Source organism: Perca fluviatilis, chromosome 14 (genome assembly GCF_010015445.1).
Source record: "Perca fluviatilis chromosome 14, GENO_Pfluv_1.0, whole genome shotgun sequence".
Classification (NCBI taxonomy): domain Eukaryota; kingdom Metazoa; phylum Chordata; class Actinopteri; order Perciformes; family Percidae; genus Perca; species Perca fluviatilis.
In genome coordinates, this window is record NC_053125.1 from 18569989 (window position 1) to 18597872 (window position 27884).

The 27884-nt window shown below is 41.3% G+C and overlaps 1 protein-coding gene across 4 annotated transcripts; it reads left to right on the forward strand.

Annotated features, from left to right (window-relative positions):
* tesk1b (testis associated actin remodelling kinase 1b) lies at positions 1 to 26802 on the forward strand. 4 transcript variants are annotated; one of them, XM_039821639.1, is made up of 11 exons: positions 1 to 416; positions 1220 to 1925; positions 13805 to 13926; positions 14328 to 14376; positions 16804 to 16950; positions 17887 to 17969; positions 20807 to 20897; positions 21547 to 21630; positions 24169 to 24255; positions 24917 to 25013; positions 25109 to 26802. In XM_039821639.1, the coding sequence occupies exons 2-11, from the start codon at positions 1731 to 1733 to the stop codon at positions 26233 to 26235; spliced, it is 2082 nt and encodes a 693-aa protein (XP_039677573.1). In that variant the 5' UTR covers positions 1 to 416; positions 1220 to 1730; the 3' UTR covers positions 26236 to 26802. The 4 variants fall into 4 exon arrangements, with proteins under 4 accessions (XP_039677573.1, XP_039677576.1, XP_039677575.1 ...); XM_039821642.1 differs by having other exon boundaries at positions 25112 to 26802; XM_039821641.1 differs by having other exon boundaries at positions 1 to 267.
* Positions 26803 to 27884: the final 1082 nt, after the last annotated feature.

Below are 27884 nucleotides of genomic sequence, written 5' to 3' on the forward strand. Positions count from 1 at the left end.
TGACACTTTTCTAGTTAATTACATGCTGTAGCCCTTTTTGATAAGGAGAGTTTGGATACACAAACCGACTAGATGAGAACTGGGCCGATTCTAACTCCCCCACAGGTGCAATTTTTTGTAGTGATCACGTGTGGACCCGCCCCGCCTTGCAGCCTCCAATAAAGGATAGCAAAAGTCACCGCTCTCCTTCCTTCATGCAACCAACCAGCTGCGAGGAGGCAGGCAGCGGCGACGTAAAACGAAACCAGCACTGGAGCCCGTGTGAGTGTGAGTGTGTTTGTGTGTGTGTGTAGGCAGCGCACAAAGATGATTAATTAGTAAAATAAAGCTCCAGTAACCGGACGCCGCAGCTGATCGAGGCTCGGGACTCAATAGAGGACACCGGCACATGTGTTCTGTATTTAGAAGAAGGCTAGGTAAGTCAGATCCTCCTCCTTTGCTGGCGAACACGCGTCCCCCGCTCGCTCTCGGTGCAGTTGTGCGTCAGCGTTTTCAGTAAAAATGATGAAGCTGAAATATGCGTGCGTGCGTTTGTGTAGGTCTATCCGGAGGGGACTTGAGTCCATGACAGACGAGCTCACAAACTCAGCTCAGTTTGGCATCCATAATTTACAAGCCGCAGCCAGGCTGTGTTGAACTCCGCGACACGCAGGTTCCTGCAGAGCATCAGCAGGATCCTGCAGGCGACATGCGCGCTTTTCTGAGAACCCCAACGTGACCGAGCGACCATTAGCGCAGCCATGAATACTGCCCGAGTCATCGGATCAGTTTTAAAGCGCGCCGGTGTGTGCAAAGTGCAGGCAATAACAATTAGATGCGATATCTTGCTGCATCCACGCTGTTATCACAGGAGAGCAGATGGGCCTACTGTAACATGTCAAACAGCCTCATTTACGTTTTGCTCTGTGTATTAGTTGTTCTTCTAAATGGCATTTTTTTCCTTCAGCATGTGTTTATTGAGACCATATGTGATCCCGTTTGTCTTCATGGTAATGCAGATAGAACACAATTTGAGATGCGAAGAGCTTATCACGCCTCGAAGCAATGTGCGTCGGATAATAATTTGCCAAACTGATCAGATTATGTTATAGCCAATAACGAAGGTCCAGTCAATGTGAGCAGGAATTTTAGTGTCCGATCAGTCTCATCAGATGCACACACTTTATGATAGTGAATTAACGCCCCTGTTTCCGCCCCCCTCTTCACTCTCTCTCTTCAGTTTTATAGGCCGCAGCGTCACAGAGGCAGCTCTGTACGCACTGGAAACCCGGAATTCAATTGGTGGAACTAGGAGGGGAGCCCCGGCTTTTTCTACTGCAGGAGGAGCAGTTTGAAAGAAACCGTGAGAGAGACGCCGCTGCAAAGACAGCAGCAGGAGCAGCCGCAGCCTTCGCACTTTAGGAAACGGCACAGCCTCCTCTGCTGCACGGCATGAGGGACTTCACCAAAACTGCGCACTGACTCTGCAGGATGCAACGCTGCAGCTGCGTAGTTTGTTAGACATAGATAAAAACAAGCCAGTTCCGGACGTGTGCAGGAATTTGACAGAGGAATTAGGCTTAACCGGTCGCTGGCCACAGCTCCTCCCCACTCCTCCCCTCCGGAGAGCCCTGCGCTGTGGCCTTGTAGCGGACATGGGAAATGTAAACAGTAGTCGGGCTGGATTTTAAACTACGCACACGTCTTACGTCCTCCTCTCGCCTCCTCCTTCTCCTCCCGGGGCGTCCGAGATGGAGATGGAGACGAAGAGGGTCGAGCTGGAGCAGCAGGGAGAGGCAGAGCCGCCAATGCACAGCGTCCACGGAACCAACCGGATCAGACCGTCCTCTTACCGGGCCCTGCGCAGTGCCGTGTCCAGCCTGGCCCGTCTAGATGACTTCAGCTGCGAGAAGATCGGCGCGGGGTTCTTCTCCGAGGTGTTCAAGGTAAAACAAAGTGTGTGTGATCAAGTGATGTTTTATGACTCGCTTTTTCTGAGAACTTAAGTTGTCTTTAGGATAGGCTCAAGATTTAATGTTCACATCCTCCAGGTTCCCATGGTTACACAAAATCAAAGTTGGTCTATTTGATTATTTAAGATGATTATACAGCAGCGCTGAGTGAGTTGTTGACTAACTGTTAACTCACTTGATCCCTCATCATCTATGAAAGAAGTGGTATCTATGGAAACCAGTGCATCCTAAACCAAAAACCAAGAGAAAAAAGATGCATGATACTGAATAATTGCAGGAGGAAGTTGTTCATGGTAGTTTTCTTTTGTTGAAGGATGGCGTCATGGTGGACATTTACACTTCACTGTCCCATCTAATGGTGCTCTTCTCTTCACGTGTTTTCAGTGACCCACATGTTGTGTAAGGTGGACACAGTGTGTTTTGGTGTGCAAGTGGATACTGTCAGGACAGGTAGATCGGGCACGTGTAGGTAACTCTATACTCTCCATCTTTGTTCAGACCAGCCACCTTCCCCCCTTTGTCACGCTGCTGTTAACTTGCATAGAGGCTAATTCTGAGGATCGCATCATTAATGATGGCTCTGAGTTGCCTCATACATATTAGTGTGATGGTGTGAGAGATACCACAATACAAAGGTAGTGTGTAGTTGGTAGAGCTTGTATTGTGGTAATCAGTCATGTATGTAGTCAGAGAAACAGGTGTTCAGACTGAAGGACCTTACTCTTCACTAACAATAATACCTGTAAATTAAACAAACTAAAGAGGTGTAACTGCATATGATAATACGGTTGTTAATGAGAGATTATTAGGAGCATCTTCATACCCATGTGGGAGCAGTGCCAAGACTTGCTGAAGCAGGAGCGATGTGTATTCTTTCCAACCCTTTTCCTGCTTCCTCTTTCCAGGGTTTTGTTTGATCTTTGTTTGTAACTAAATGCGTGATGTGGGTATAAAGGCACATGTCATTGCTGTCAGGTGATAACCTACTATTTAAAATAAAAAATAAAATAAAAATCAGTTTTCAGTGGGATTTTCAAGGAATTTTTTACAGTGGAGAAAGCTGGAAGATAAGGAAAAGTGTAAATTATTAGGAAATAAAGTTTTTTTCTGCTATTTTGTGCACAATGTACACTTTGTGTTAAGGCTGCAGTTAATGATTATTTACATTATATACTTAAGTTAATAGTTTGGTCTATAAAATGTCAGTGAAAAATGCCCATCAGGAGTTTCAAGAGACAAAGTTGACAGCTTCTAATGGCTTGTTTTGACCCGTTAGAAATCCACAAATATCCAATTTACTACCATATAAAAGAAAAGCAGGAAGTTTTCACATTTTAGATTAAAAAAAAAAAAAGTAAAAAAACTTTACTTCACAAAAATCACAATTAGTCCATCAAACTTAATGCAGATTTATTTTCTGTTGATCAGCTAATAGATTAATTAACTAATTGTTTCAGCTCCCCTTTACATATGCATGACACGAAGATCTGATATACAGTGGGGTCTGGTAATCCCATGTGGGATAGGTCAAACATTTGGCAATAAATAAACAAAATAAACATTTACGATAACTGTCAGAAGGTTAAAACATGAGTCAGTGTAGTCCCTCACATAACAGTGGTTGATATTATGTTTAAGCTTTGTAGTACTGAGACATTGACATTTGATACATTTAAAGTTAAAATCTCTGAATTGAATGTGCTCTCTGAACTATCCAGTCACAGCCAAGTTGACCCTCATCTCATTATATAAGACTTTTTTTCTGTTGTGACTTCACTCTTAGTGCTTTGTCATTTGAAGCCACTCCCTTAGCTTTGCCCTTTGAATGGCCAATGAGCATGCAAATGTCACCGTCTTTATTGCTGGCCTGTTAAGTTGGCACTTAGATTTGGATCGGCTTGCCCTTTTGATAGCGACATATAAATGCTAAATTGTTACCGTAGCTATCGGTCACATTTAAAATGTTTGCTGACATGGCTGACTAAATGATTGTTCCTATATCTTGGTTTGGTTCAGAGGAAAAAGCCCACCTGTTGTGCAGAAATAAACGCTCTTGGATGTTTTGTTTATTAAATTTAGCAGTACCGTAAACACATATGCAGCATGTTATTCAGGCTTTGAAATTGATGTCCGGCACTTTGCTACAAAGGCTCTGGCTTCCTGCCGTGTGTGTGCTGTTGTTGAGCATCAGTCCTCAGTGCAGATCAATGGAGGCTTGTGGCAGGCAGACAGGCAACCATTCACCTATCCGGTGTTAATTTGTGCAAACTGAAAAAAGTAAAAGGGAAAGGCAAAAACAAAGGGAGAAAGGAAAGGAGCACATGTGTCGAGACAAATCCTTCAGGTGCTGTTTTTCATCTTCCTTTTAATATTCTTCAAAGGAAAGTGTCTGTGTGGCCTTGTGCAAGACTCCCGCTTTTTACTCAACCTGAAGGCTCGACTGCATTCCTAAACAAAACAGACATTGCACCATTGGTCAATGGTTCTTTTACCTATAAGAAGGATTTATTTATTTATTCTGTCGGTTTCTCAGGGCTGCAGTTTTTTTTTTTTTATCAAACAAGTTGGATTGATTTCCAATTGGATTATTGCGTTCTGATAATAGATTGGTATATTTGCTAATACAGATAACAACTACTGTCTAAGAAAAAGAAAACACAGGAACAAGCTTCAGATTTGGTTCTCATTTGTACCTTCTCCCTAATTTACATGAGACATGGAAATCTCACAACATCGTTTTCAAAAGCTTCCACAGCATCCCACTTTGGTGGAAAGTGACTTAAGTGCTTATTCTTTTCATAAAAGTCTTGTATGTGTGGATCTATATTGGTCTTCCAGCAATTCAATTCAATTGTATTTATAGTATCAAATCATAACAAGAGTTATCTCAAGACACTTTACAGATAGAGTAGTTCTAGACCACACTCTATAATTTACAAAGACCCAACAATTCCAGTAATTTCCCCAAGAGCAAGCATTTGGTGAATTTAGTGGCGAGGAAAAACTTCCTTTTAGGAAGAAACCTCGGTGGTGAGAAAAACTTCCTTTTTAGGGAGAAACCTCAGTGGTGAGAAAAACTTCCTTTTAGGGAGAAACCTCTGACAGACCCAGGCTCTTGGTAGGCGGTGTCTGACGGTGCCGGTTTGGGGGTGTGATGAACAGTGGCAATAATAGTCACAACAAACATAATGGAACAGTGACTAGAAATGGTAGTTGTAGTAGTTCATGGCATCGCAGAGCGTAGCAGGGCGTAGCAGGACGTAGCAGGGCACTGCAGAGCATAGCAGGGTCTAGCAGGACGTAGCAGGGCGTAGCAGGACGTAGCAGGGCACTGCAGAGCGTAGCAGGGTGTAGCAGGACATAGCAGGGCGTAGCAGGGCACTGCAGAGCGTAGCAGGGTGTAGCAGGACATAGCAGGACGTAGCAGGGCACTGCAGAGTGTAGCAGGGTGTAACTGGGCATAGCAGGGCGCGCAGCACGACCAAGGCAACAGCAGTAATCAGATAGCTTGTAGTTGGTGTTGAGAAGCATATCAATGTCCCCAGCACAATATCCTCTTAATATGACACATTAAGGAAAGCTTTCAAAGGGTTTTTATGTTCTCAGCAATGCTTTTTTTGCCCCTTTCAAATCTGTCCGTGATTCCCTGCGTCAGTTGTGAAAATTACCCACCTACAGCTTACAACCTACTGATGTTATACTCCTTGAAACCTATGCCCTGAAATTTGCAGGCAAGAGAGTTTTCTTGACTTTAGACATTTATATCTCCACAGTGGCTGAATGGATTTTCACCACTCAAACTGCATTTAAAACATCTATCTCTTTTTTGTTCTTTTGCAATTTGAACTGTGAAGATAGGCCAATCTCTTAGGAGGACCCTGGGATCAAAGGGATGACCTCCAGTGTTGCGACTTGCTCATGTTTAACCACCCCAGCTGCTGCAGATGCTTTATGTTAAAGGGGTGATAGAATGATTATATAGGGTATTTCACACTGTTCCTTATGGTCTCCTAATGGGGTATGTAACATTGGTTGGGCTGAAAATGGCCTGGTTGATATTTTATTGGCCCTCATGCATCCCTGTGTTTTGGCCCTATTTGTAACAAGAGCTTTTCTTCCAAATATGGTATGCTCATGAATATTTAGATGAGCTGCGTGCTGATTGGTTGAGCAAATTGCCATACACACACATTAGAGACACGACAGAATCTCATATTTCAGACACTGCAATGTTTTGTTACCAAATTCACTTCTGAGACTTTTTTTTTTTTGCGAGAAATCAACTATATAAAGCTCAAATATGGGCCGTTTTACGAAAATTGATGGCTAATTGCAAATTTGGTAAGACGTGTCGGACTTCGGCATTGACCTTGAATGGTTATGGTCAGGATAGCCCATGGGTTTCTGGTACAGATCAGGTAGTGACATGCGCTACGGAGCGATTGATGTGCCATTGCAGCCAGGTAGCCTTCCGCTAATAACTTTTTTTCAGGCCTCCGATTGGCCAACATAAGGTTATATTTGCGTCTGTTGCATGGTCTTGACCGTGCTTCAATTGTTTTTGCATTTTTTATTTGAAAAGAGATTTATTTATTTTTTCGGCCTTTTATTTGTGACCGGACAGCTCGACCTGAAAGGGGAGAGAGGGGGAATGACATGCAGCAAAGGGCCGCAGGTCGGAACCGGATGCGTCGAGCACTGAGCCTCTGTAAATGGGCACGCGCTCTACCAGGCAGGCTACCCAGGTGCCCCAGAGATATATATTTTTTTATTTTTATTTTTATTTTTTTAAAGAGTGAAGGAGGGGAAACAAACCATTTTCCAAAAACCTGTGTACTTGTGGACTCTGTCAGCCTGGTCACACCCTGGTTTGTGTGCTCAAACTGCAAACCGCACAGGTTGAGAAGGTCTGATTGTGTTGTAGCTCCATTTTCTTTATAATTTCAGGGCTGATGACAAATGTTTGTCTTGGTAAGTGTTGCATAAAAGTGGGAGGTAAACCTGAAATTCAAATACATTTACATGAGTCACACAGCGAGAATTTTGTGTGTGTGTGTGTGTGTGTGTGTGTGTGTGTGTGTGTGTGTGTGTGTGTGTGTGTGTGTGTGTGTGTGTGTGTGTGTGTGTGTGTGTGTGTGTGTGTGTGTGTGTGTGTGTGTGTGTGTGTGTGTGTGTGTGTGTGTGTGTGTGTGTGTGTGTTCACACATGAGATATGATGATGATAAGCTGAAGGAGAGTAATTGGATAAAGAGGGGATTTAAAACAGACTGGAGTCTCCGAAGGACAAATACTATCAACTTAAGTGAAGATGATAGTGTGTGTGTGTGTGTGGCAGCTGCCTGTGACAGAGTTGTAATTGGAAGAAATGGGTTGCCAAAAACTGCTGTGTGTACGTATGTGTTGTGTGTATATCCAGTTTTCATTTTTGGACAAATGGTCAGTATTATCATATATTTACTTGCGGTTAAATCATATCCTATTACAAACATTGCAGTTAAAGTCCCCTTACAAAAGTTTTTTATATTTAAACTGCAATTTAAGTTTTTGTTTACATGTGTGAAGAATTTTTGTCTATAATACATAAAACCCTCATAATATTGTGTTTTGTTGATTGTTTGGTATAAAAAATATTCCATTTATTGTTATAGATAACAACAAAAATATGTTATTTAATTGTCACAAATTATATTTTTTGTCAATCAACAAATTGATTGATTTCCTAATCATTCCAGCTCTTATTGGCATGTGAATATGCATAAATATCAGAAAAATTGTGTCATTTATATTATATATTTCTGCCATTTAATCCAGCTCCATAAACAATTTCTGTCTTTGGTACCAATATATAATTTGTAGATTAGTTGGTCAAAAGAAAATTGTGAAAATGGATAAAATAAGTAATTTATTAAGCAATAAAAGTGAAACATTAACTGGTTTTAGCTTTTTAAATGGGAGGATCTGTTGCTTTTCTCTGTTTTTATATTTGTGTAACCTGAATATCTTTGGGTTTTTGGACTGTTTTGTATGCCTTTTGTTTGATAGTGGACAGTGGAGAGCTGACAGTCCTCTTGAAAGAGCATTGTGCATGAGAGAAAGAACTCTTCCATCAGGACATGTTGGTATATGATCAGTTCTTAGTAAATCCTGGGTGCTGGAACAAAATGTCGAAATGTCTGCTCTGCAAAGTGAATGACAACAAAGGAGTTACATGCACACACAAATCACGATCCATCGTCAGCTGTCATCTGTGTGCTTGTGATCAGTGTCAGTGTCCGGGATTAGGAGGCTCTGTGTGTGTCCATGTTGCTATTGAATGTTGGTGTTGGTATGGGAGAGCAGGTGCAGACTTGAACATCAGCGGCTTATTGTAGCACTTTCCTCTCATTATTCCTCTCCTCCCTCGCTCCAGTCAGGGCCTGCTCCGCTGCCACTTGCTGCAGAAGTATTTAGCTTTGTTTACGTTCTGCACAGCCGCACAAACACGAAAGCGCTAAGCATGGGATGTGCTATCTTCACTTGAACCACCATGTTTATTGCTTAAAACATTTCAGATGGACTAGGGATTCAAATAGAGAAGTGTGGGGCAATACTTGCACAATTATCTGTTTTCATACCCCTCCTCTCCATTATGGTTACCGGAGGGGGGGGGGTGTGCGTGCGTGCGCGCGATGAGCGTTTCCTCCCATCCACATGTTTGCTGTGCGGTAGCTAAAGTTTAAGGAAGACCACTCCCCAGTGAGAAGGTAAACAAATGGCTCAGTGTTTGCATGTGTATGTCAAGTCTGTATCACAGAAATTGCAAAATGTTTTTGTGGTACAGCAGAGCTCAGTTGTTTTTTTTGTCACCTATGTGTCATGTTTTTTTAAAGAGTTGGTTTACTGAAATTGCAAAAAATGTTCTAGTTTTGTCAAGCCATACAGAGCGACACTGACTGTCACTCTGTATTTCTTTTGCCATGGTTTTTACATACATGTGCCTCCTCCCTGATTCAGGTGAAAGGAATTAAATTGTTTTTTTTTTTCTAGAGGACCAGCTCTTCCCAGAAAATGTGTCCCTGTTTCTCTGGATAATCCAACTTCTACCCAAGACATCGAAGATCCTGAGAAATTTTCATACACTTGTATTCCAAAACTTGGGTGAATTAAACAAGCAGTCTTGCCATTTTAGTATTGCACTTGAAAAAGTTTGAGAGCTTACAAGAGACGGATTAAAAAAAGAGTGGTCAAAATCGAAACCGCAGAGGCATCCTGACTTTTAGGTAGTGGGTCTAGCTCCAATAACACATGATGCAACTCTAAACATTCTCTAATTAAACCCTCTGTCTTGTAAATGACAATGTATTAAACAAACCAATTTGTAATGCAGGCGTTGTCCTTCCAGCCTTCTACTGCAAAACCTTCACTCACTCTTCACTTTCTTTCACTCACTTTTTCATTTTATTTAAAACATTAACACCAAACAGGTGACTAGCAAGCAACAGGTCAGTGGTGATACACGTGTATTTCTACATGTATGAACTTGATTGACCCCTCATGTTTAGGCCTGTGCATGTGGAGGAGTGTGGTCACTCCAGTGTTGTGCAACAGAGTGAGCCGTTTGTGTCAGCTTGTCTGCTAGCTGACTGTTCGCCTCCTGGATCAGGTTGTGTTTCTGAGCCTGGCTTGACTGCACAAAGGGGTGAAGGATCTCCCTGCTCACTCTCTGAAGGGTGCCTCGTTTCAGTCGCCCACACAGATGCATTCACACTGACACTTTTTTTCTTCTTCATCACGCGCCGGCTTAAGCTTTGAGTTGTTTTGTGGTAAAAGCTAATTTTCTCGATTCTCCAATGCACATACAGAGCGAGTACAGTTCACTCCTTCAGGGACTTTTTACTCCCAAAGCTCGCTTGTCAAATCGGATGAAGCTTTCCTGATGTCTTGAAGTGATGGCTTGAAAAGCTGATTCTCAGGCAGATTTTTGCTTTAGTCTGGTAAAAAAACACTGCAGTGTTGCACATTTAATGATGATTATGAGATTTCTCTTTTTTTTTTTAAAGGGTAGATTCTGTTTTTATGAGCCTGGCTACAGACCAGTAAGACTGTAACATACTTTATCATGTAAATACCACAATAACCTTGCTAAACATTTAGATTTTATGTTTTGCTTTGCAGAGACTTACAGCAACAAGAAACTGATTTTATAGGAGTCTTGACATATTTCCTCCAATAACCCCTATCCTTTAGAGACCCTCAGTTATATCATTAGGAAGTTGTGAAGTAACCTTAAAGTTCACAAGGTGTGTGTGTGTGTGTGTGTGTGTGTGTGTGTGTGTGTGTGTGTGTGTGTGTGTGTGTGTGTGTGTGTGTGTGTGTGTGTGTGTGTGTGTGTGTGTGTGTGTGTGTGTGTGTGTGTGGTTTCACGGAATGTTAGCATCCTGAGAAGGAGTTTATAATCTACAACTTCACATGGTGAGTGTATTTAAAGGCTTGTTCTGATGTTTTAGAGTCAAAATCCTTAAATTTTACTGTTTTATGCTAAAACCTGCATAAAAATAGCAGGATTTGGTATTTCTTCAGCAGACTTTAAGCAATCGCGTATGGAGATAATATTTGCCAAAATATATATTTTAGCAGAAAATGTGGAAAAGGCAATTTTACTAACTTTTTAATGGCTGGTCAAAAATGACTTTGGATGCCCCTGAGTTGGGTATTTCTAAAATCCTAGCTACAGCCCTGTACAATAAAACTCATAGCCTCTGTTTGTTTCTGGCATTACGGATTTTCCCATCTGTTAACTTCATCCTTCAACTACTGGTCTGGACTTAAACACATTTTCCTGTAGTTTCTCTGTTACTACAGTCTTCACATTTTCTATCTAAGAAGCCTTAACTCTTTTTTTAAAGGTCTAACACATCTCTTTTGCCCTTGTGTGCATCATCATCTGCAGTCTCTGACACGTCCTCTGTCTCGCTGTGCATCAGTCGGCCCTGTCGGGCCACCGGCTGATGACAGACATCGCTTCACATGTTGGCAGCACATAGCAGGAGCACAAGATGCCTGCGACCTTTCCTTTGCTGACAGCAGCACTTTACAAGGCCGAGTGTGTTTTTAAAGGAGAGCTTAAGGGTGTGTCTGTCGTGGGTGTGTGTAATTGCTCCATATCATGGGGAAATCTTGATGTAGGCGTGGACATCGGCATTCCAGTGGCGAGTCCATGGAGATGACCAGGAAAGTGGTTGGCATAAAGAATTTGAAAAAGAATACCACACATACTCCGTTGTGGCTTTGCAGGGTTAGCAAAAACACACACACACACACCTAAGAAAATGTTGCCCAATTTGCTGACAGACTCTCAGCTCTTAATAATGAGTGAGATGTTGTTTATTTGGCGGCTAAAATCTGTCGGAACAAAACACTCGGGGTGTAGCAGCGTTGCATTTCCAACCACTGCTGCATCAGCAGTTGGCTCCCGTTTGCACTGTAACTTGCCTATATATGAGTGAGTGTGTGTGAGAGAGAGAGAGAGAGAGACTGTTAGTGACAGGATTCCAGATGAGCATGTAAGAGTTTCTTCAACTAAGTAAGAAGGCAGATGTGTGCAGGGAAAAAGCAGACAAGTGTGATGTAAATCCACAGCCATGCAGAGCTCCCACAGTCCTGCTTGCTTGCCAAACAAATCTGTGCTAATGGAAGCAGGAGAAGCCTGAGTGTATAAAGAAACCTAATTGACTACAAAGCTCGATCTACCAGCCTGCAGGAGTCTGCATCATACTCCTAAATTCTGTAAATATATAAAGATTAGTCCTGCACTCCATCCACACTCCTGCTGCGTTTAAATTTCTGCTCCAACTTCCTCTTTGCTAGAGGAAGCAACTACTGTACACAATTGTTTGTATGTATGTATGTATGTATGTATGTATGTATGTATGTATGTATGTATGTATTACATGTATGCCTTGAATGCATTACATGTATGCCTTACATACATGTATGCCTTACATACATGTATGCCTTACATACATGTATGTATTGTATGTAGGCATTACATGTATGTATGTATGTATGTAATACATGTATGTATTACATGTTCTGTATGTATGTATTACATGTTCTGTATGTATGTATTACATGTATGCCTTACATGGATGGATGGATGGATGGGTGGTATGTATGTACTACATGTATTACATGTTCTGTATGTATGTATGTATGTATGTATGTATGTATGTATGTATGTATGTATGTATGTATGTATGTATGTATGTATGTATGTATGTATGTATGTATGTATGTATGTATGTATGTATGTATGTATGTATGTATGTATGTATGTATGTATGTATGTACAGTACTTTGCCACAGGCTGATGTGTGTGTGTGTGTGTGTGTGAATAGCATTACTCACTGCACTCCAGTCTGGTCTCTAATATGCTTTATGGTTTTTTCCATTACCACTCTGATCCAGAGCACAGCTAAGATCCAGGCCAGTGTCACACTGACTTCAGCTCAACACTTCTGACTCCAGACTTTGACCCCTCACACACTCTCCCTCCTCCCTCACCCTTTTCATTCTTTTATTACACAGTCATGTCACTAATGAAGTCACAACCTGATATCCTCCTGTGCCAGTTCAACTTTATTATTAGCTCAAAAGGAAATTTGGTTTGCAGTCAGGCATTAAAAGCCTGATTGCAGATCCTAAATGCAAATAAATTGTGTCCCTTCAACCAAAACTCAAAACATATGATTGCAAACTGTTAATTACATACTTTAGGGTATTTTATGGTTAGTTATAAGTTTTGGTAGGGATACCAAAATTGTTCCTTTTTCAATACCTTTTTTCTATAAAATCCTTTTATTTAATTGAGTAAAATGTCTTGACAACTAGTTAATGGATTTGAAATTTAGTGCAGAAAGTACTTTTGCAGGTATTTGGTCATAAACATTTACTAAAGGATACAAATAAATAAATCCTCACAGAGCTGCATATAGTAGTACTAGACAACAAATACATCATTATGATACTGTTAAAGGTTTGTTTACATCCATAAGAACGTAAACACAGCTGTGAAACAGGCCGATTAAGTTCTTAGAGGGGCGCTATGCAGTTTTGGCCATTTCTTCGCTTTTTGCTCGCAGGCTTCTCTATAGAGCTCCCCCTACAGCTTTGGAATGGATATTTGGCAGCTAATATGTTTACTTATGTCTGACTCCTCGCTTGGTCAGTTTATTGTTTATGTAATTTATATTGTCAAAACATAATATTTAAACAATATAAGGAAAATAAAAAGACGCACGACAGACAGACACATCTGACTTCTTCTCTCTACACTCTGCCAGAGATTTTTGTGCTCGTCTGCTGCTTGTGTGCATTTTTTTTGGAAGTCAAACTACTTGCCAAGCAAATATGTAGCCTGAGGGGGGGGGGGCATGTCATGTCACCATGGTTACCATACCAGACGGAGCCATTGCCATAGCAGCAGGTCAGGGCACAGAAGCAGCCAAAACAAATGAAGAAACTCAACTGACTATAACTCAGAACTTTATTGTAGTTTCCTTTTCATCAGTGTTAACTGATGTGATTTATGTATTTATATTGAATTATCCATCATGAATACTGTGCTAAAGGCCTTTTCTGTTTAGCTATATATCTGTTTTAGGTGTGCATGTGTACTGTGAGGTGTTAAATAATATTTTCATCACCGTCCTGTTTCTTTGAAAGGTGGAACAAGCTTTAATTGCGGTGGTGCTACATTGCATCATTTCCTTGGCTTTCCAATATGTACACAGAAAATGTTGAATATACAGTATTGAAATAATTTGTCAATTGTGGATAAATTAAAATTGTGTGTTTTTTGTTGTTTGATGCAGGTGCAGCATCGTGTGTCGGGCCAGGTAATGGCTCTGAAGATGAACATCCTGGCCAGCAACAGAGCCAACATGCTCAGGGAGGTCCAGCTCATGAACAGACTGTCGCACCCCAACATACTCAGGTAACTGAAACGTTTGAATCCCAACATGCTGTCCTTTTTCTTTTTTTTTCTTTTTTTTATACCTGGTTTACATTCGATTATTTCTTTTTTTTAAAGATTATGTTTTGGGGCATTTTAGGCCTATATTTGGATAGGACAGCTTAGACTTGAAAGGGGAGGGGGGGGAATGACCTGCGGCAAAGGGCCGCATGTCGGAGTCGAACTCGCAGCCGCTGCGTCGAGGAGTAAACCTCTATATATGGGCGCCCGCTCTACCAGGTGAGCTAACCAGGCGCCCACATTCTATTATTTCTAATCTTTATATCCTACATCCAAAAAGCCTTGACTTGTCATGAAATGTATTTGTGTGTCTAGAAACTGTTGTTCTCATTCTGTTAAGTGATTGTCTGCTCTGCCTCCAGGTTTATAGGCGTGTGTGTCCACGAGGGGCAGCTCCACGCCCTCACAGAGGTAAGACGCTAATTAACTTGCTGCTGAATAAAAGTGTGCAATTAGAATCACTTTAATGTGTGCAACAAGCACACATTATGTAGTGCCATTTTACATGCCAACTGCTTGCTAGACCTGAGGCCTAAGATTTTAATTGCCAATGACTACTTATGTTATTGTTGTGATCATGGCCAATATAGAATCATGGACCTTAAATCTAGACCTACAACTCTACATAAATACAAAACATTAATTGAAAGCAAATCATGACATAGGAAAGGTTGATTTTGGGAATGCCTCTAATTGTGATTCGTCTGACCACTATTTCAATTACGGTTTAGATTGAGATAACCTTTTATTAGTTCAACTACAGCACAGTTGTCATGTCAGACAGCAAAATTGACGATGCCTACTAAAATTTTCCCCTCTTACTTCCTGTTCAAACATTAATGATGCAAGATATATTCTAAGTTTGATTTAAAAATCAAATATCAATTGCAATTTATATATTTCTTTATGCAGTTTTGTGACATCTGTCTTGGGCTAATGTGGAGATTTACTCTTGAAACAGCAACTTCAGGGAGTTTTTATAAAACAAACACGTCTCTCTACATGAACAATGTCTAAAGGCCTAAAACGGTAATATCATCAACAACTGTCTGACAGTTGACTTGGTTAAACGAAACTGGGGTCAGTCAGTTTCTTATGTGTGATGGATTTACCTGATGTTGCCGTAGTTACTGAGCTGCTCAACAATTTGGTGTTCTGCTGTGTCTGTAATGGTACAACTGTATTTGTGTGGCACGTCATCATGTTGTATTATTTCAAAAGGTCAGCAAATAATTTTTTTTTTTTTTTTAATATTGAATTGGTAATAAATGGGCCTGTTAAGAGAGTTAGGTGATAGACCGTAAAACCTCTTTTGTGGCCCAGGTATTGACTTCTCTATTAGGGCAATTGATCTTTTAGTCTTTAAAATGTCAGAAAAAGGGAAATTCTGGTCACCTTGTGGTTAAAATGCATACCATACTGTATAACCACAATGTCTCTGGTGACCTTTGTTTCATGTCACAGCTATAGTTTCTGTTTATATCTCTACTCTCACTGTAGAAGAAGCAAAAAGGCTCACACAACTCTTAAGATTTTAGAAGATAAAAAAAAATGGCTGCACAGTTTCCCACAACTCATGGTGGCATCTTCAACTCGTTGCTTGTTTTGTCTTTACAGCACTTAAAACCCTGAGATATACAATTAACATTGATGTAAAACAGAAAAAAGCAGTAAATCCTCACATTTTAGAAGCGGCAACCAACAAAAATTTGAAAAAAACTTTTATTTTTTACATAATATTTTTTCTACTACTATGGGCTAACAGTTAACATAGAAACGATCAGACATACATTTAAATGTCCTCTGTAAATAGACAGTATTACATGGCTATGCTGCCGCTGGTAGTAGTAAATTACAACTTGACCTACTTTCACTTAACTACGATCTATTATCTAACCTAATATACCATCATTACTGAGATTAAACTACATTCTAGGTTATATTTGCACTGCAATAAACGCATAACAATAAACACATAACATGAACATATATATATATATATATATATATATATATATATATATATATATATATATATATATATATATATATATATATATATATATATATATATATAGACACAATATTAGCTCACACATAAAATGGCACCCTCGTGAATTAGCCTACTGTTGCTAATGTACATTCATAAATCCTACATAACATCGTCATCAGACTTACTTATTGATGTACACACAGTAGTATCCACAAAGTTAGTCCAATGAGAGGATTAAAAAAAAGTGTGCTAGTGTTCCACGTCAACGCCTTTTCTCTCTTATTCGAGACCGCGGTGTCCAAGCCAAGGCGCAGAGCATGCTGATACGTTACTAGTCCAGGTAGAGCGAGCTACTACTGACAGGGAGAGAGAGAGACTACAAATACAAACCAATAGGTTGCACATAAGGGGGGAGAAGTAGCTTCCACTTAAGGGGCCCTATCTTGCACCCTGCACAGCACAGCGCAAAGCCCGACGCAAGTGTCTTTGCTAGTTTAATGCCGACACAGTTGTCAATTTCCCGTCCAGCGCCCGCGACTAGGGTCTGACAGGGTGGGGGGCGTGGCATCACGATGGTGGCTCTCCATCGTGATGCCAGTCAGCCATCACTAAAGATTAGGTTTGTGCCGATGGACGATCATCGTCCATCGGCACAACCCTAATCTTTACGGGATATTACTGCACGGCATCATTGTGACTTTTAGATCCCAATTTCCCAAAATAATAAGGGAAGCAGCTTTTATCGGCAGCTGATCACTTTCAAAATAGAATGAACTCCTTGTTCATTCATTTGTGTGTTTAATAATTAAACCCCTTTTTTGTTGCCGTTTATCCCAATGATCCAGTACATCAACGGTGGTAACTTGGAGCAGCTGTTGGGGAGTGACAAGTACCTGTCGTGGAGCGTGCGGATGATCCTAGCCCTGGACATCGCCCGGGGACTGCAGTACCTGCACAGCAAGGGCATCTTCCACAGGGACCTCACCTCCAAGGTGATGAGACAAACACTCACGCGTCAGTGCCCACGAACAGCACATACACATCACTGAACATCAGGGACTTTGTTTCTAAGGTAGCAACACATGTGTATTATATGCACATAAAACTACACTAACATGTGGATGTTTCGCAAGAACATGACTACCCTGAGGCACACAAAGAAGTCAACACACTAATGTTGTTCCAACATGAGAGTCCTATAACTCCAAAACAATTTAATCTTTTGCTTTTAATGTAGATTTTGGAAAGAGTAAAAAGCTCTGCTCTGTTGGTGCAGATTAAGAGGCTTTGCAGATGCGTCACAGATCTTGCAGCGACATCAACAAAAATGATCTGTGGGAAATATAGCAAGTCAATTCGGTAAAGTTCTGAATGGAAAATGAATACGTTCACAGTAAACTACTGAAACAGTAAACAGGCTAAACTCCAAAATGGCTTGCAGCTAAATTGATTAAAACATATCACATATCAATCTTTAAAACCTAAAGAAATAAGATAACTGATGCAGTCTTTTTTATTTTTATATTAATGGGTCGAAGAGGATTGTCTGAAATCTCAATTCAAAAAGTCTGCAAAGGAAATGTTGACATGCTGGAAACTGTTGGCTATTAGCAAGTCAAATTTGAGGAGATACTGTGGTCAAGTTGACATTGGGAAATGATCACTCCATAGTGGAAAAAGGCATGGAAACCAACAGTTTCTGTTAATTTCAAGCGAGATGGCCCAATTGTAAATGTGGAAACCTCAGCAGTTGTCCTTTACAGCAAATTAAAAGCTCTGCTCAACAGAATCTTTCAACACTTTTGACACACACACACACACACACACACACACACACACACACACACACACACACACACACACACACACACACTTAACAACAGTAGATAGTAATAGTGATTTGTGTGTCATCTGACCCCTCTGTGCAGAACTGCCTGGTGCGCTGGGAGGGCTGCGTGTGCTCAGCCGTGGTGGGAGACTTTGGCCTGGCGGAGAAAATCCCAGATTACAGGTCTGTCCATTCATCGAAACTTCTATCAACACTGTGATTAGATAAGTCACGCTCAATAATTCACATTCCTCTACTTCTCTCTTTGTCTTACTTATCCCTAGCTATATCCGTCTGAGCAAAGTGTTCATAAATGTGTCCCACAGCTTCTCTTTTCTCTCAGATGAGACACAATCACACACAGAAAGACATGTTAGTCACACCAAAGCACAGTCAGGTTTTTCCAAAGTATGTACAAGCTGCCTTCCTGCCGAATGTTGTGGTTAAACCCCCTCTCCCCGCCGCCACTCACTGTTTAAAGATCTTGTTATTAATACTGTGAGGCGTCATTGCAAGGTGGCCATGACGCACAGCGGACTCGCCGCTCTGTTGCCGTCCTCTCTTGTTTCCTTCTCTGTTTGCAGGTGTGTTTATTTTATTTTTTTATATGCTGTGACATTTATGTGGCATAATTTATTCACTGCCATCAATCCACTGCTGGTCTGTGCGGACTATAAAGACCAGCAACGTTACAGCATTCCAGTTTAATTTTCTTCTGCTGGTTCTTCAATGACATATCTTTTTATAACCGTGAATTCTTTTTTTTTTTATTTAACTAAAACTAGTTTTTATATATATATATATATATAAAAATCTCCAAAATTTGGAATGATAAATATATAATAAAGATTATAAAATATAAAGTTTATCAGCCATGTCCAGGAAAAAAAGTCATCTCTAGACTCTTATCATTGATCTCTTGGCAAGAAAGAAAATAAGCGCATTTCCCAAAATGCTGAACTAAGTCGGACAAAGTCTTCCAAAATGGAAATATTCCAGTTAAGTACCACTTGGTCAAATTGTAATTAAGTATGTGACTTCAGTAAACTTACTTTCTCTTGTTCCCAGTTTATCTACGACTTGACATCACTTCTCCTTAACATCCATATAAGTCCATGACTCAAATTAGACAGTTTGTCGACTTTGTAATTATTTCAACAGTCAGGCAGTGAATTGATAACAATATAGAGCATCAACTGGCAGACAGTAGGTCAGAGTCTGCCAACACATGTATGGGCACACACTCAACGCACAATTATGTCCCATTAACTCCTTATCCTCCCCTCCTTGCTCTGTCTAGTCATGTAGTAAACATGACTCTTGCTGAGACAAGACAGCTGTGTGTGTGTGTGTGTGTGTGTGTGTGTGTGTGTGTGTGTGTGTGTGTGTGTGTGTGTGTGTGTGTGTGTGTGTGTGTGTGTGTGTGTGTGTGTGTGTGTGTGTGTGTGTGTGTGTGTGTGTGTGTGTGTGTGTGTGTGTGTGTGTGTGTGTGTGTGTGTGTGTGTGTGTGTGTGTGGTGTGTGTGTGTGTGTGTGTGTGTGGCGGCCACCTTTCGTGTTTACGAACACGAAATGTTTCATGCTTTTGACTTAAGAAAAATGTCCATCGAGCTGAAAAACAAGGCTAAAAACTTTTTACACACTCAGGGCTTTGACCTGAGTGTGTGTCATTGTGTATTTTTGCATACCTGAAGCTATCAAACCTAAAGCCTCTGTTTGCGCCAGCCTCTGCTTCAATAGCAGCTGGTGAATTGTGTTTGTCGTTTTTCAAGGGCATGTTTGCTTTTATATTGTAGTCAAACACTGCTGTATCCTGTAGCGGAGTGCTAACAGAGAATGGTTGATGTTGACAAGCCTTTACGAATATTTGTGGTAGTGTTGTAGTGCTACTACCACTGTGATTGTGGCATGAACGGAAGGAGGGAAGGATGGATGGAAGGAAGGAGAGGGCATGAAGAGGTCTTAAGAAAAGCGCTCCAAAAAAGGTCAAACTATTCCAGTCCTCCTTTTGCTCTTACTGGATCTCTGCTGCCCCTGATAGAAGAAGTCTCTCCTGTCCTTTACTCTCCCGTCATTCCTCTTGTTTCCTTATTAACGCTTTCTGTTCACTTCTGAGTTTTCTGTTGAGCTGTTTTCCCTCAGCTGCCTTCTGTACGCTCTCTGTTTCTTGTTTCTGTCGGTCCACTTCTCCAAATGGTGTTTAGGTTGGGAGCCATGACCGTCTCGGCTCCTCATCTCTCCCTCTGCCATCACTTCCCTCGCTGTGTTTTTCTGCAGTATCATAGCCCACTGTAGCAGATGGAAATAGCACAGACAGGAAGTATCTGCTGCGGGGCGGGAGAGAGAGGGAGAGAGGGAGAGAGGGAGAGACTTGCAGATTCTTGTTTTCCTTCCTTTTTATTCAGCTAAAATTGCACAACCATATCTCAATGTAACTGAAAAACACTGTGGTTTCTTAGATACAGAGGAAGTGCACACAAACACACTCACAGAGCTGGGTTTCACCCCATAATCTCCCTCTCTTAGCTTTCTGTCGACTAATTGCTTGATTTACAAATGTTTTCAACTATTTATTATTCCGAGGTAAAATTTCTTTAAAGCCCCATCTGCCAAATTAGCATTTACATTCACCTCCACTGTATTTGAGTAAAGGTAGAAAACTCAAAACGAGGGTGAATGATTCTTTCTGCAGGTGCCACTCGCTGTTTTATAATTTGGGTGAATCAACCCTTTAACGGTGCTTTTTTTAATACTCTTTTTGTCATTTAATTCAGTCCTTTTCTTTCAGGCAGTTTCAGACCAACCTCTGTAAAGACTTAATTTTAACTGATTCAAAAGTCCTTACAGAAACATTAATCTTTCCCAAACCTGTGAAATTTTTTAAAGCAATATCCACTCCTTTCAAACGTGGGTGTTGTAAAATGGATTTAAGTGCCTCAAATAAGTACTAGTTTAACATGAAGCCTCCATCTGTTCTCTCCTCTTCCCTCATCTATCCCTGCCTCTTCCCTCGCTCTGCAGTGAGGAGGAGGACCAGGAGCCTCTGGCTGTCGTCGGCTCCCCCTACTGGATGGCCCCGGAGGTGCTCAGAGGAGAGGTGTATAATGAGAAGGTACCAACAGATCGCTGTCTTCATTACCTTTCAGCTGCAGATTGTTGCAAGAGTTCAAGGTCCATAGTGGGTGTGATAAAAGCACACCCAGTCAAATAAACCCAGTACTCAGGCAGTGAAGTAAAGCAATACATATTTAATAACTCAGTTATTATGTTAAAGGCAAATTTAGTTATGTAAGAGGTGTACTTCTTGGCTTGTATTTTTCTGTATGGCTCATTGGACATCTTGTTTGCCTGACATTTTCTGTGTTATGCAGCCTGCCTTGCCTCACAAGAAACTACAAATTAGTATAAACCACATCTGGAATGTAGTGCATGTTTTTAGATTATATTGCAAAAAAAACCCTGATACAAATCCACATCATTGACATAATCAGACCTTCATGTCTACAATAAAAGCATAAACTACATACATTACCAATAAAGCATATGCACTTGTAATTTACATGAGAAATACATTTTGAATTTTGATCTGTTCACCAGCATATTTGAGTGTTTGGTTAAATGAAAGTTGATAAACCTAGAATATAAGCACACAAGTAAAATATAAACTGTATGGTAGTTCTCTTTTCCTGTTTTATTCAATCTCATCTTTACCCCTTCCATGTGTATCGCTCTTTGATTGACTCGTCGTCCTCTCTCTGCAGGTGGATGTGTTTGCGTACGGGATCATCCTGTGTGAGATCATTGCGAGAATACAGGCCGACCCCGACATCCTGCCACGCACTGAGGTACCGATGACAACATTGTCATCATTAATGATTCCCATGTTCCTTTATCTTCACATACTTATCATCTCATGCACGTCTCATGTTATAGAGCCCCTTATTACAGTGCCTTGCGAAAGTATTCGGCCCCCTTGAACGTTTCGACCTTTTGCCACATTTCAGGCCTCAAACATAAAGATATAAAACTGTAATTTTTTGTGAAGAATCAACAACAAGTGGGTCCCAATTATGAAGTGGAATGAAATTCATTGGCTATTTCAAACTTTTTTAACAAATAAAAAACTGAAAAAGTGGGCGTGCAAAATTATTCAGCCCCTTTACTTTCAGTGCAGCAAATCTCTCCAGAAGTTCAGTGAGGATCTCTGAATGATCCAATGTTGACCTAAATGACTAATGATGATAAATAGAATCCAGCTGTGTGTAATCAAGTCTCCGTTATAAATGCACCTGCTCTGTGATAGTCTCAGAGGTCCGTGTAAAGCGCAGAGAGCATCATGAAGAACAAGGAACACACCAGGCAGGTCTCAGATACTGTTGTGGAGAAGTTTAAAGCCGGATTTGGATACAAAAAGATTTCCCAAGCTTTAAACATCCCAAGGAGCACTGTGCCGATAATATTGAAATGGAAGGAGTATCAGACCACTACAAATCTACGAAGACCGGCCGTCCCTCTAAACTTTCAGCTCATACAATGAGAAGACTGATCAGAGATGCAGCCAAGAGGCCCATGATCACTCTGGATGAACTGCAGAGATCTACAGCTGAGGTGGGAGACTCTGTCCATAGGACAACAATCAGTCGTATACTGCACAAATCTGGCCTTTATGGAAGAGTGGCAAAAGAAGAAAGACATTTCTTAAAGATATCCATAAAAGTGTCGTTTAAAGTTTGCCAAAAGCCACCTGGGAGACACACCAAACATGTGGAAGAAGGTGCTGTGGTCAGATGAAACCAAAATCGAACTTTGTGGCAACAATGCAAAAACGTTATGTTTGGCGTAAAGCAACACAGCTCATCACCCTCGAACACACCATCCCCACTGTCAAACATGGTGGTGGCAGCATCATGGTTTGGGCCTGCTTTTCTTCAGCAGGGACAGGGAAGATGGTTAAAATTGATGGGAAGATGGATGGAGCCAAATACAGGACCATTCTGGAAGAAAACCTGATGGAGTCTGCAAAAGACCTGAGACTGGGACGGAGATTTGTCTTCCAACAAGACAATGATCCAAAACATAAAGCAAAATCTACAATGGAATGGTTCACAAATAAACATATCCAGGTGTTAGAATGGCCAAGTCAAAGTCCAGACCTGAATCCAATCGAGAATCTGTGGAAAGAACTGAAAACTGCTGTTCACAAACGCTCTCCATCCAACCTCACTGAGCTCGAGCTGTTTTGCAAGGAGGAATGGGCAAAAATGTCAGTCTCTCGATGTGCAAAACTGATAGAGACATACCCCAAGCGACTTACAGCTGTAATCGCAGCAAAAGGTGGCGCTACAAAGTATTAACTTAAGGGGGCTGAATAATTTTGCATGCCCAATATTTCAGTTTTTTATTTGTTTAAAAGGTTTGAAATATCCAATAAATTTCGTTCCACTTCATGATTGTGTCCCACTTGTTGTTGATTCTTCACAAAAAATTACAGTTTTATATCTTTATGTTTGAGGCCTGAAATGTGGCAAAAGGTCGAAAAGTTCAAGGGGGCCGAATACTTTCGCAAGGCACTGTATATCATTGCGTGAATATCATTATTAATAATATGAAAGTCTTCTCGTGTATTCCTGTATTATTTACTGCCTGAAGTCTGTTGGTATTTCAAAAGCACATGACGAAAAAGCAGCAATGTCAAAATGACTTGGGTTTCAAATTGGTTTCGCCATGCCAGAGATGATTTTAAAAAATTATGTAAAATGGTGGATATCTCACTTTGGTATCTAACTGCTAATCTTGAACAAACAGGAAGCTGACTTTTTTTTTATTATCTTGAAAGAATCTTGCATGTCCCTAAATGCTCAAAATAACTGACAAAATACATATAGTGCCTTTTATGATTTGTTTATTAAGCCTAGTGTATACTCTGTGTGACTCTCCTACTCACTTCAGATATACTTTATGATAAATCAGTGTAGATAGTAAAACTCTTTATTTTTGAGTAAGCTGTTGATGTTCACTGTTGTCCCGCAATGCTTAGTCAAATTAGGGGAACTGCTCACAGCTGCAAAAAATAAAAAAAACAATTGCGGCTGGTGGTGAAACGGCATTAGAAACAATAATAAATTTAACAAAACATCTGCTGGTACATGTATTGCACCATTTCTTGTTGGCACAGCCAGTGCAATAATGGCAGCAATAACAACATACTGTGTACAGTTAGTATGTGGTGTGGATGTAGGACTCAGCATCAGTGTTAAACCCACACTGAAAGTTATTAAGAGTATTTCTCCCCCTTGTGTCCTGTTTTTGTACAGAAACATAAAACACTTCTTTTTAAAGAGCATAAGTGTACTTTTTTGAAAATCCTTTGTGTTTTTGTACAGGATTTTGGTCTGGATGTGGACACCTTTCAACAGATGGTGGGAGATTGTCCTCCGGACTTCCTGGAACTGGCCATTGCCTGCTGTAATGTAAGAAAAACACCCATCTGACACACACACGCAGGCGCGGGCACACACACGCACCCCCTGCCTTCTCTGTTAATTCTACCGTTCTCTTTTTTGCTCCTGAGTCACTCTATCATTAGCCTATTTTTCCAAAATGATCATACAGTGGAATCAACAGCTAGTTTGTAGAACAGTCTGAAAGTAGAATTTTTTTGCAGGACTGTTGTATAATACTGCATTAGCTTTACCTATGTGTACCTTGGTGTACCAGGTATCTACAGCATAACTTGGGAGAAGAAAAAGTTACTTTTGCATCACGTCTTTCGTACCAGATGCCAAATGTTGGTTGAGGATTGAACGTTTATACTTAATGGTGCTTTCATGTTTAAACAAAGCAGTTATAGAGCACGTTGTAACCTATTTTTAAATGCCTGAAAACCATAATTTCAACAGATGATTCTAAAAATTTTACAGATTGCATGCTTGGTGGGCATCATCTACCTTTTAGCATCAAAGTCATGTGTCTATGTTCTCAATTTCTTGAGTTTATGGATCAAATAAAAATTAGTGACAAGATCAAATCTTCATTTTTCACTGCAGTTTATTTTAAATTACTGTAGTTTTTGTCTCCTCTTTCCTTCATGCTCTTGTTCAATCTGTTGAATTGGTTTCTCCTTCCTGCCAGATGAATTCAAAGCTCCGTCCATCCTTCTCCCAAATTGTGGTGGAGCTGGAGAGGAGACAGGCTGAGAGGAAACCGAAGGACGAACCATCAGTCAAAGGTGAGTCCTTAAACGCTTTGTACTGTAAGCACCAAATGGTAAACAGGTTTGTTTCTGCAGATTAAAAAGGTCCATTCACTCTTTTTCTTTTAAAGCAGTTTCTCCAGTTATTGGTCCTCTACGAAGACGATCCCTCTGCCTCCTGTCAGATCCTCGACTCTCCCGCAGCAAATCCGACATGCTCCACCCCCCAGAAATGTCCCCCTCTGTTACTATGGCAATTCCTGCTCGGGTCAACCCCTTCTCTCAGAGGGAGGACCTCAAGGGAGGCAAGATCAAGCTGTTTGACACTCCCAGCAAGTCTGTCATCTCCCTTACCTTCACCCTGCCTCCTCCACCTGACTGCGACGACCCCTCTGCGTCCGAGACCGACAGCGGTGAGCTACCGAGGAGGCACAGACGCTGCCACTCACTGCCTTGTACGCCTCCTCCACATCTCACATCACCGCCGAATACTGTCCTTACCGAGGAGGAGTCCACGTCTGAGGTAGACACTGTAAACGGAGAGACAAACCGAGTGAGTGAAGAAGAGAGACTGTTAGGAGAAGAGAAGGAGATCAGGGAACGGAGCGGAACTGATTCAGGCCTTCCTCTTTCCATTGAACCCCTGTCGCTGGACCAAGAGGAAGAGGGGGAAGAGGAGGACTACGAGGAGGAGGAGCCCATGGATTGTACCAGCTCCCCAGACACACAAGACAGCACTTCATCTCCTTATTCCAAACTCTCCTTTCCTCCGTCCCACTCCTCAACTCCCATCCAACCCTCCACTCCTCCCTTCTCAAAAGGCTGGGGGTCGGCCATCTCCAACGGGCCCCCGTGCCTGCCTCCCCTCTCTCATTTGGACAATAACAACGTGGTCGTGGGTCGACCCTTGGGATGGAGTGCCACCACCAGTGCTCCCACCACAACAAACAACAACGGCTACCACTTCCCTCCCAGCGACCCCGCTGGGTCATCCCCATTCGGCTCCGGCAGCGGACACTCTCTGGACCAGGAGGAGGTCATCTCCTGTCCCGGCTGCTGCCTCGCTGGACTTCGCTTTCCCTCAATGTGTCCCCGAGCTCCACCGCGCAGAAACCCCTACAAGAACTTGAACGGGGACCATGCAGCTTCACGTGGGCTGCTTTGTCCGGGACCCAAGGGACTGCCGCCCTCCCCTACCCCCACAACTACCACCACCAGCCTGGAGCCGGGACTGGCCTTGCCGGGGGCACAGACATAAACTTCTCAACACCAAATGCACACCGAGAAGATTTGTTGAAACCAAAAGCTTATCCCTGGAAATTAAGTGGGTCTTCGAAGAATTTGCACTGATTTTAACACAGCAATACCCTGCTTATTTTCCAGACATAGTTTTTGGTGCAGATCAGTTTACTAAAACACACTGACTTTCTCCGTGAAAGCTGTAGGACGAGGTGCTGGTGGCTTGTTGCATGTCGCCCTCTGCTGGGTTGAGGGCGACATGTAGATCTGACTAATTGATCTACATCAAAGAACTGTTCAGCATGGAAACACTCCAGTTTGGGGTCCATTTGGTTGGATCCTGTAAATGTGCAGATGTAAAGATTCTTATGACTGATGATATTGATGATGATGCTCAAATGAGGAATGTTAAGCTTAGTATTATTACTGCTGCAATGATTTTTGATGTTTGGTGCTGTTTCTAAATGAACAGGCAGTTTTGCTTTAATGTCTTTAATTATCAAGATGGTGGTGTGTGTGTGTGTGTGTGTGTGTGTGTGTGTGTGTGTGTGTGTGTGTGTGTGTGTGTGTGTGTGTGTGTGTGTGTGTAAGGCTAAGAGAGTGTGTGTGTGTGTGTGTAAGGGTAAGAGTGTGTGTGTGTGTGTGTGTGTGTGTGGGGTAGGTGTGTGTAAGGGTAGAAGTGTTGTTGTAAGGGTAAGATGTGTGTGTGTGTAAGGGTAAGTTTTTTTTTGTGTGTGTGTGTGTGTGTGTGTGTGTGTGTGTGTGTGTGTGTGTGTGTGTGTGTGTGTGTGTGTGTAAGGGTAAGAGTGTACTGTACACCGTTCTTTTGTCCTTTTTTTTTGTTGCTGTATGATCTCTATTGGCTCTTCTGGTTGCCTGGTTAAGCACTTCAATTGTATTACTGTTGTTAATAAGGAAACTATTGATGTTATTATTACTTTTGGGAATGAATGGTCAAAGACCTGCTTAAGTGATGAACAGATTGTTATTATTTAAAGAATGCATTGAATAAAAAAGATAGAATGCAGTTCTCCTGATATGTATCGGTTTTTTGGGGGGTTTTGGGATATTTTTTTTTTTTTAGCCATGATAGGTCCAGACTAAAATATCTCAACATTAGATGGATAAGCATGGGATTTGGTGCAGAAATTTGTGGTGCCCGGAATATGTATCCTGATGACTTTGGTGATCCACTGACTTTTCATCACCACGAGTTTAACATTTTTGTTTTGAGTGAAATGTCTCAACTATTTGGATGGATTGTCATGAAATTCCTGGACATTCATGTTCCCCTCAAGAAGAATTGTAATTACTTTGGTGGTCCCTTAACTTAGTTAAGTCATAGTGCCATCATCACGTCAAAGTTTTAAATTTAGTTCTGCAAATTACCTTAACTACCTGCATAACTAATTATTCCCATTAGCCCCAGCTGTACTTGGTGTTAATTAGCTAATTTTAGCATCCTAGCAATGATTGTGAACAGTGTACCTGTTAGGCATCAATGTGTTAACATTAGATTAGCTTTTTTTGACTCCCTTGGGAGAGATTTATCTTGGTCATTCAAGAGAACACAGGTGACGTAGCAGCACACAGTCTCTCCAAATACACACAAAAAGATCTGTATACATGTACAGTCAAACTACATTTAACATTCAGTAACACACACAG

What these genes read in the sequence shown, in the direction of transcription:
- tesk1b (XM_039821639.1), top strand. Translation starts at nt 1,731, where the DNA reads ATGGAGATGGAGACGAAGAGGGTCGAGCTGGAGCAGCAGGGAGAGGCA. An exon ending in GAGAGGTGTATAATGAGAAG is followed by an intron (nt 20,898 to 21,546) that starts GTACCAACAGAT and finishes CTCTCTCTGCAG; the next exon opens with GTGGATGTGTTTGCGTACGG. An exon ending in ACATCCTGCCACGCACTGAG is followed by an intron (nt 21,631 to 24,168) that starts GTACCGATGACA and finishes GTTTTTGTACAG; the next exon opens with GATTTTGGTCTGGATGTGGA.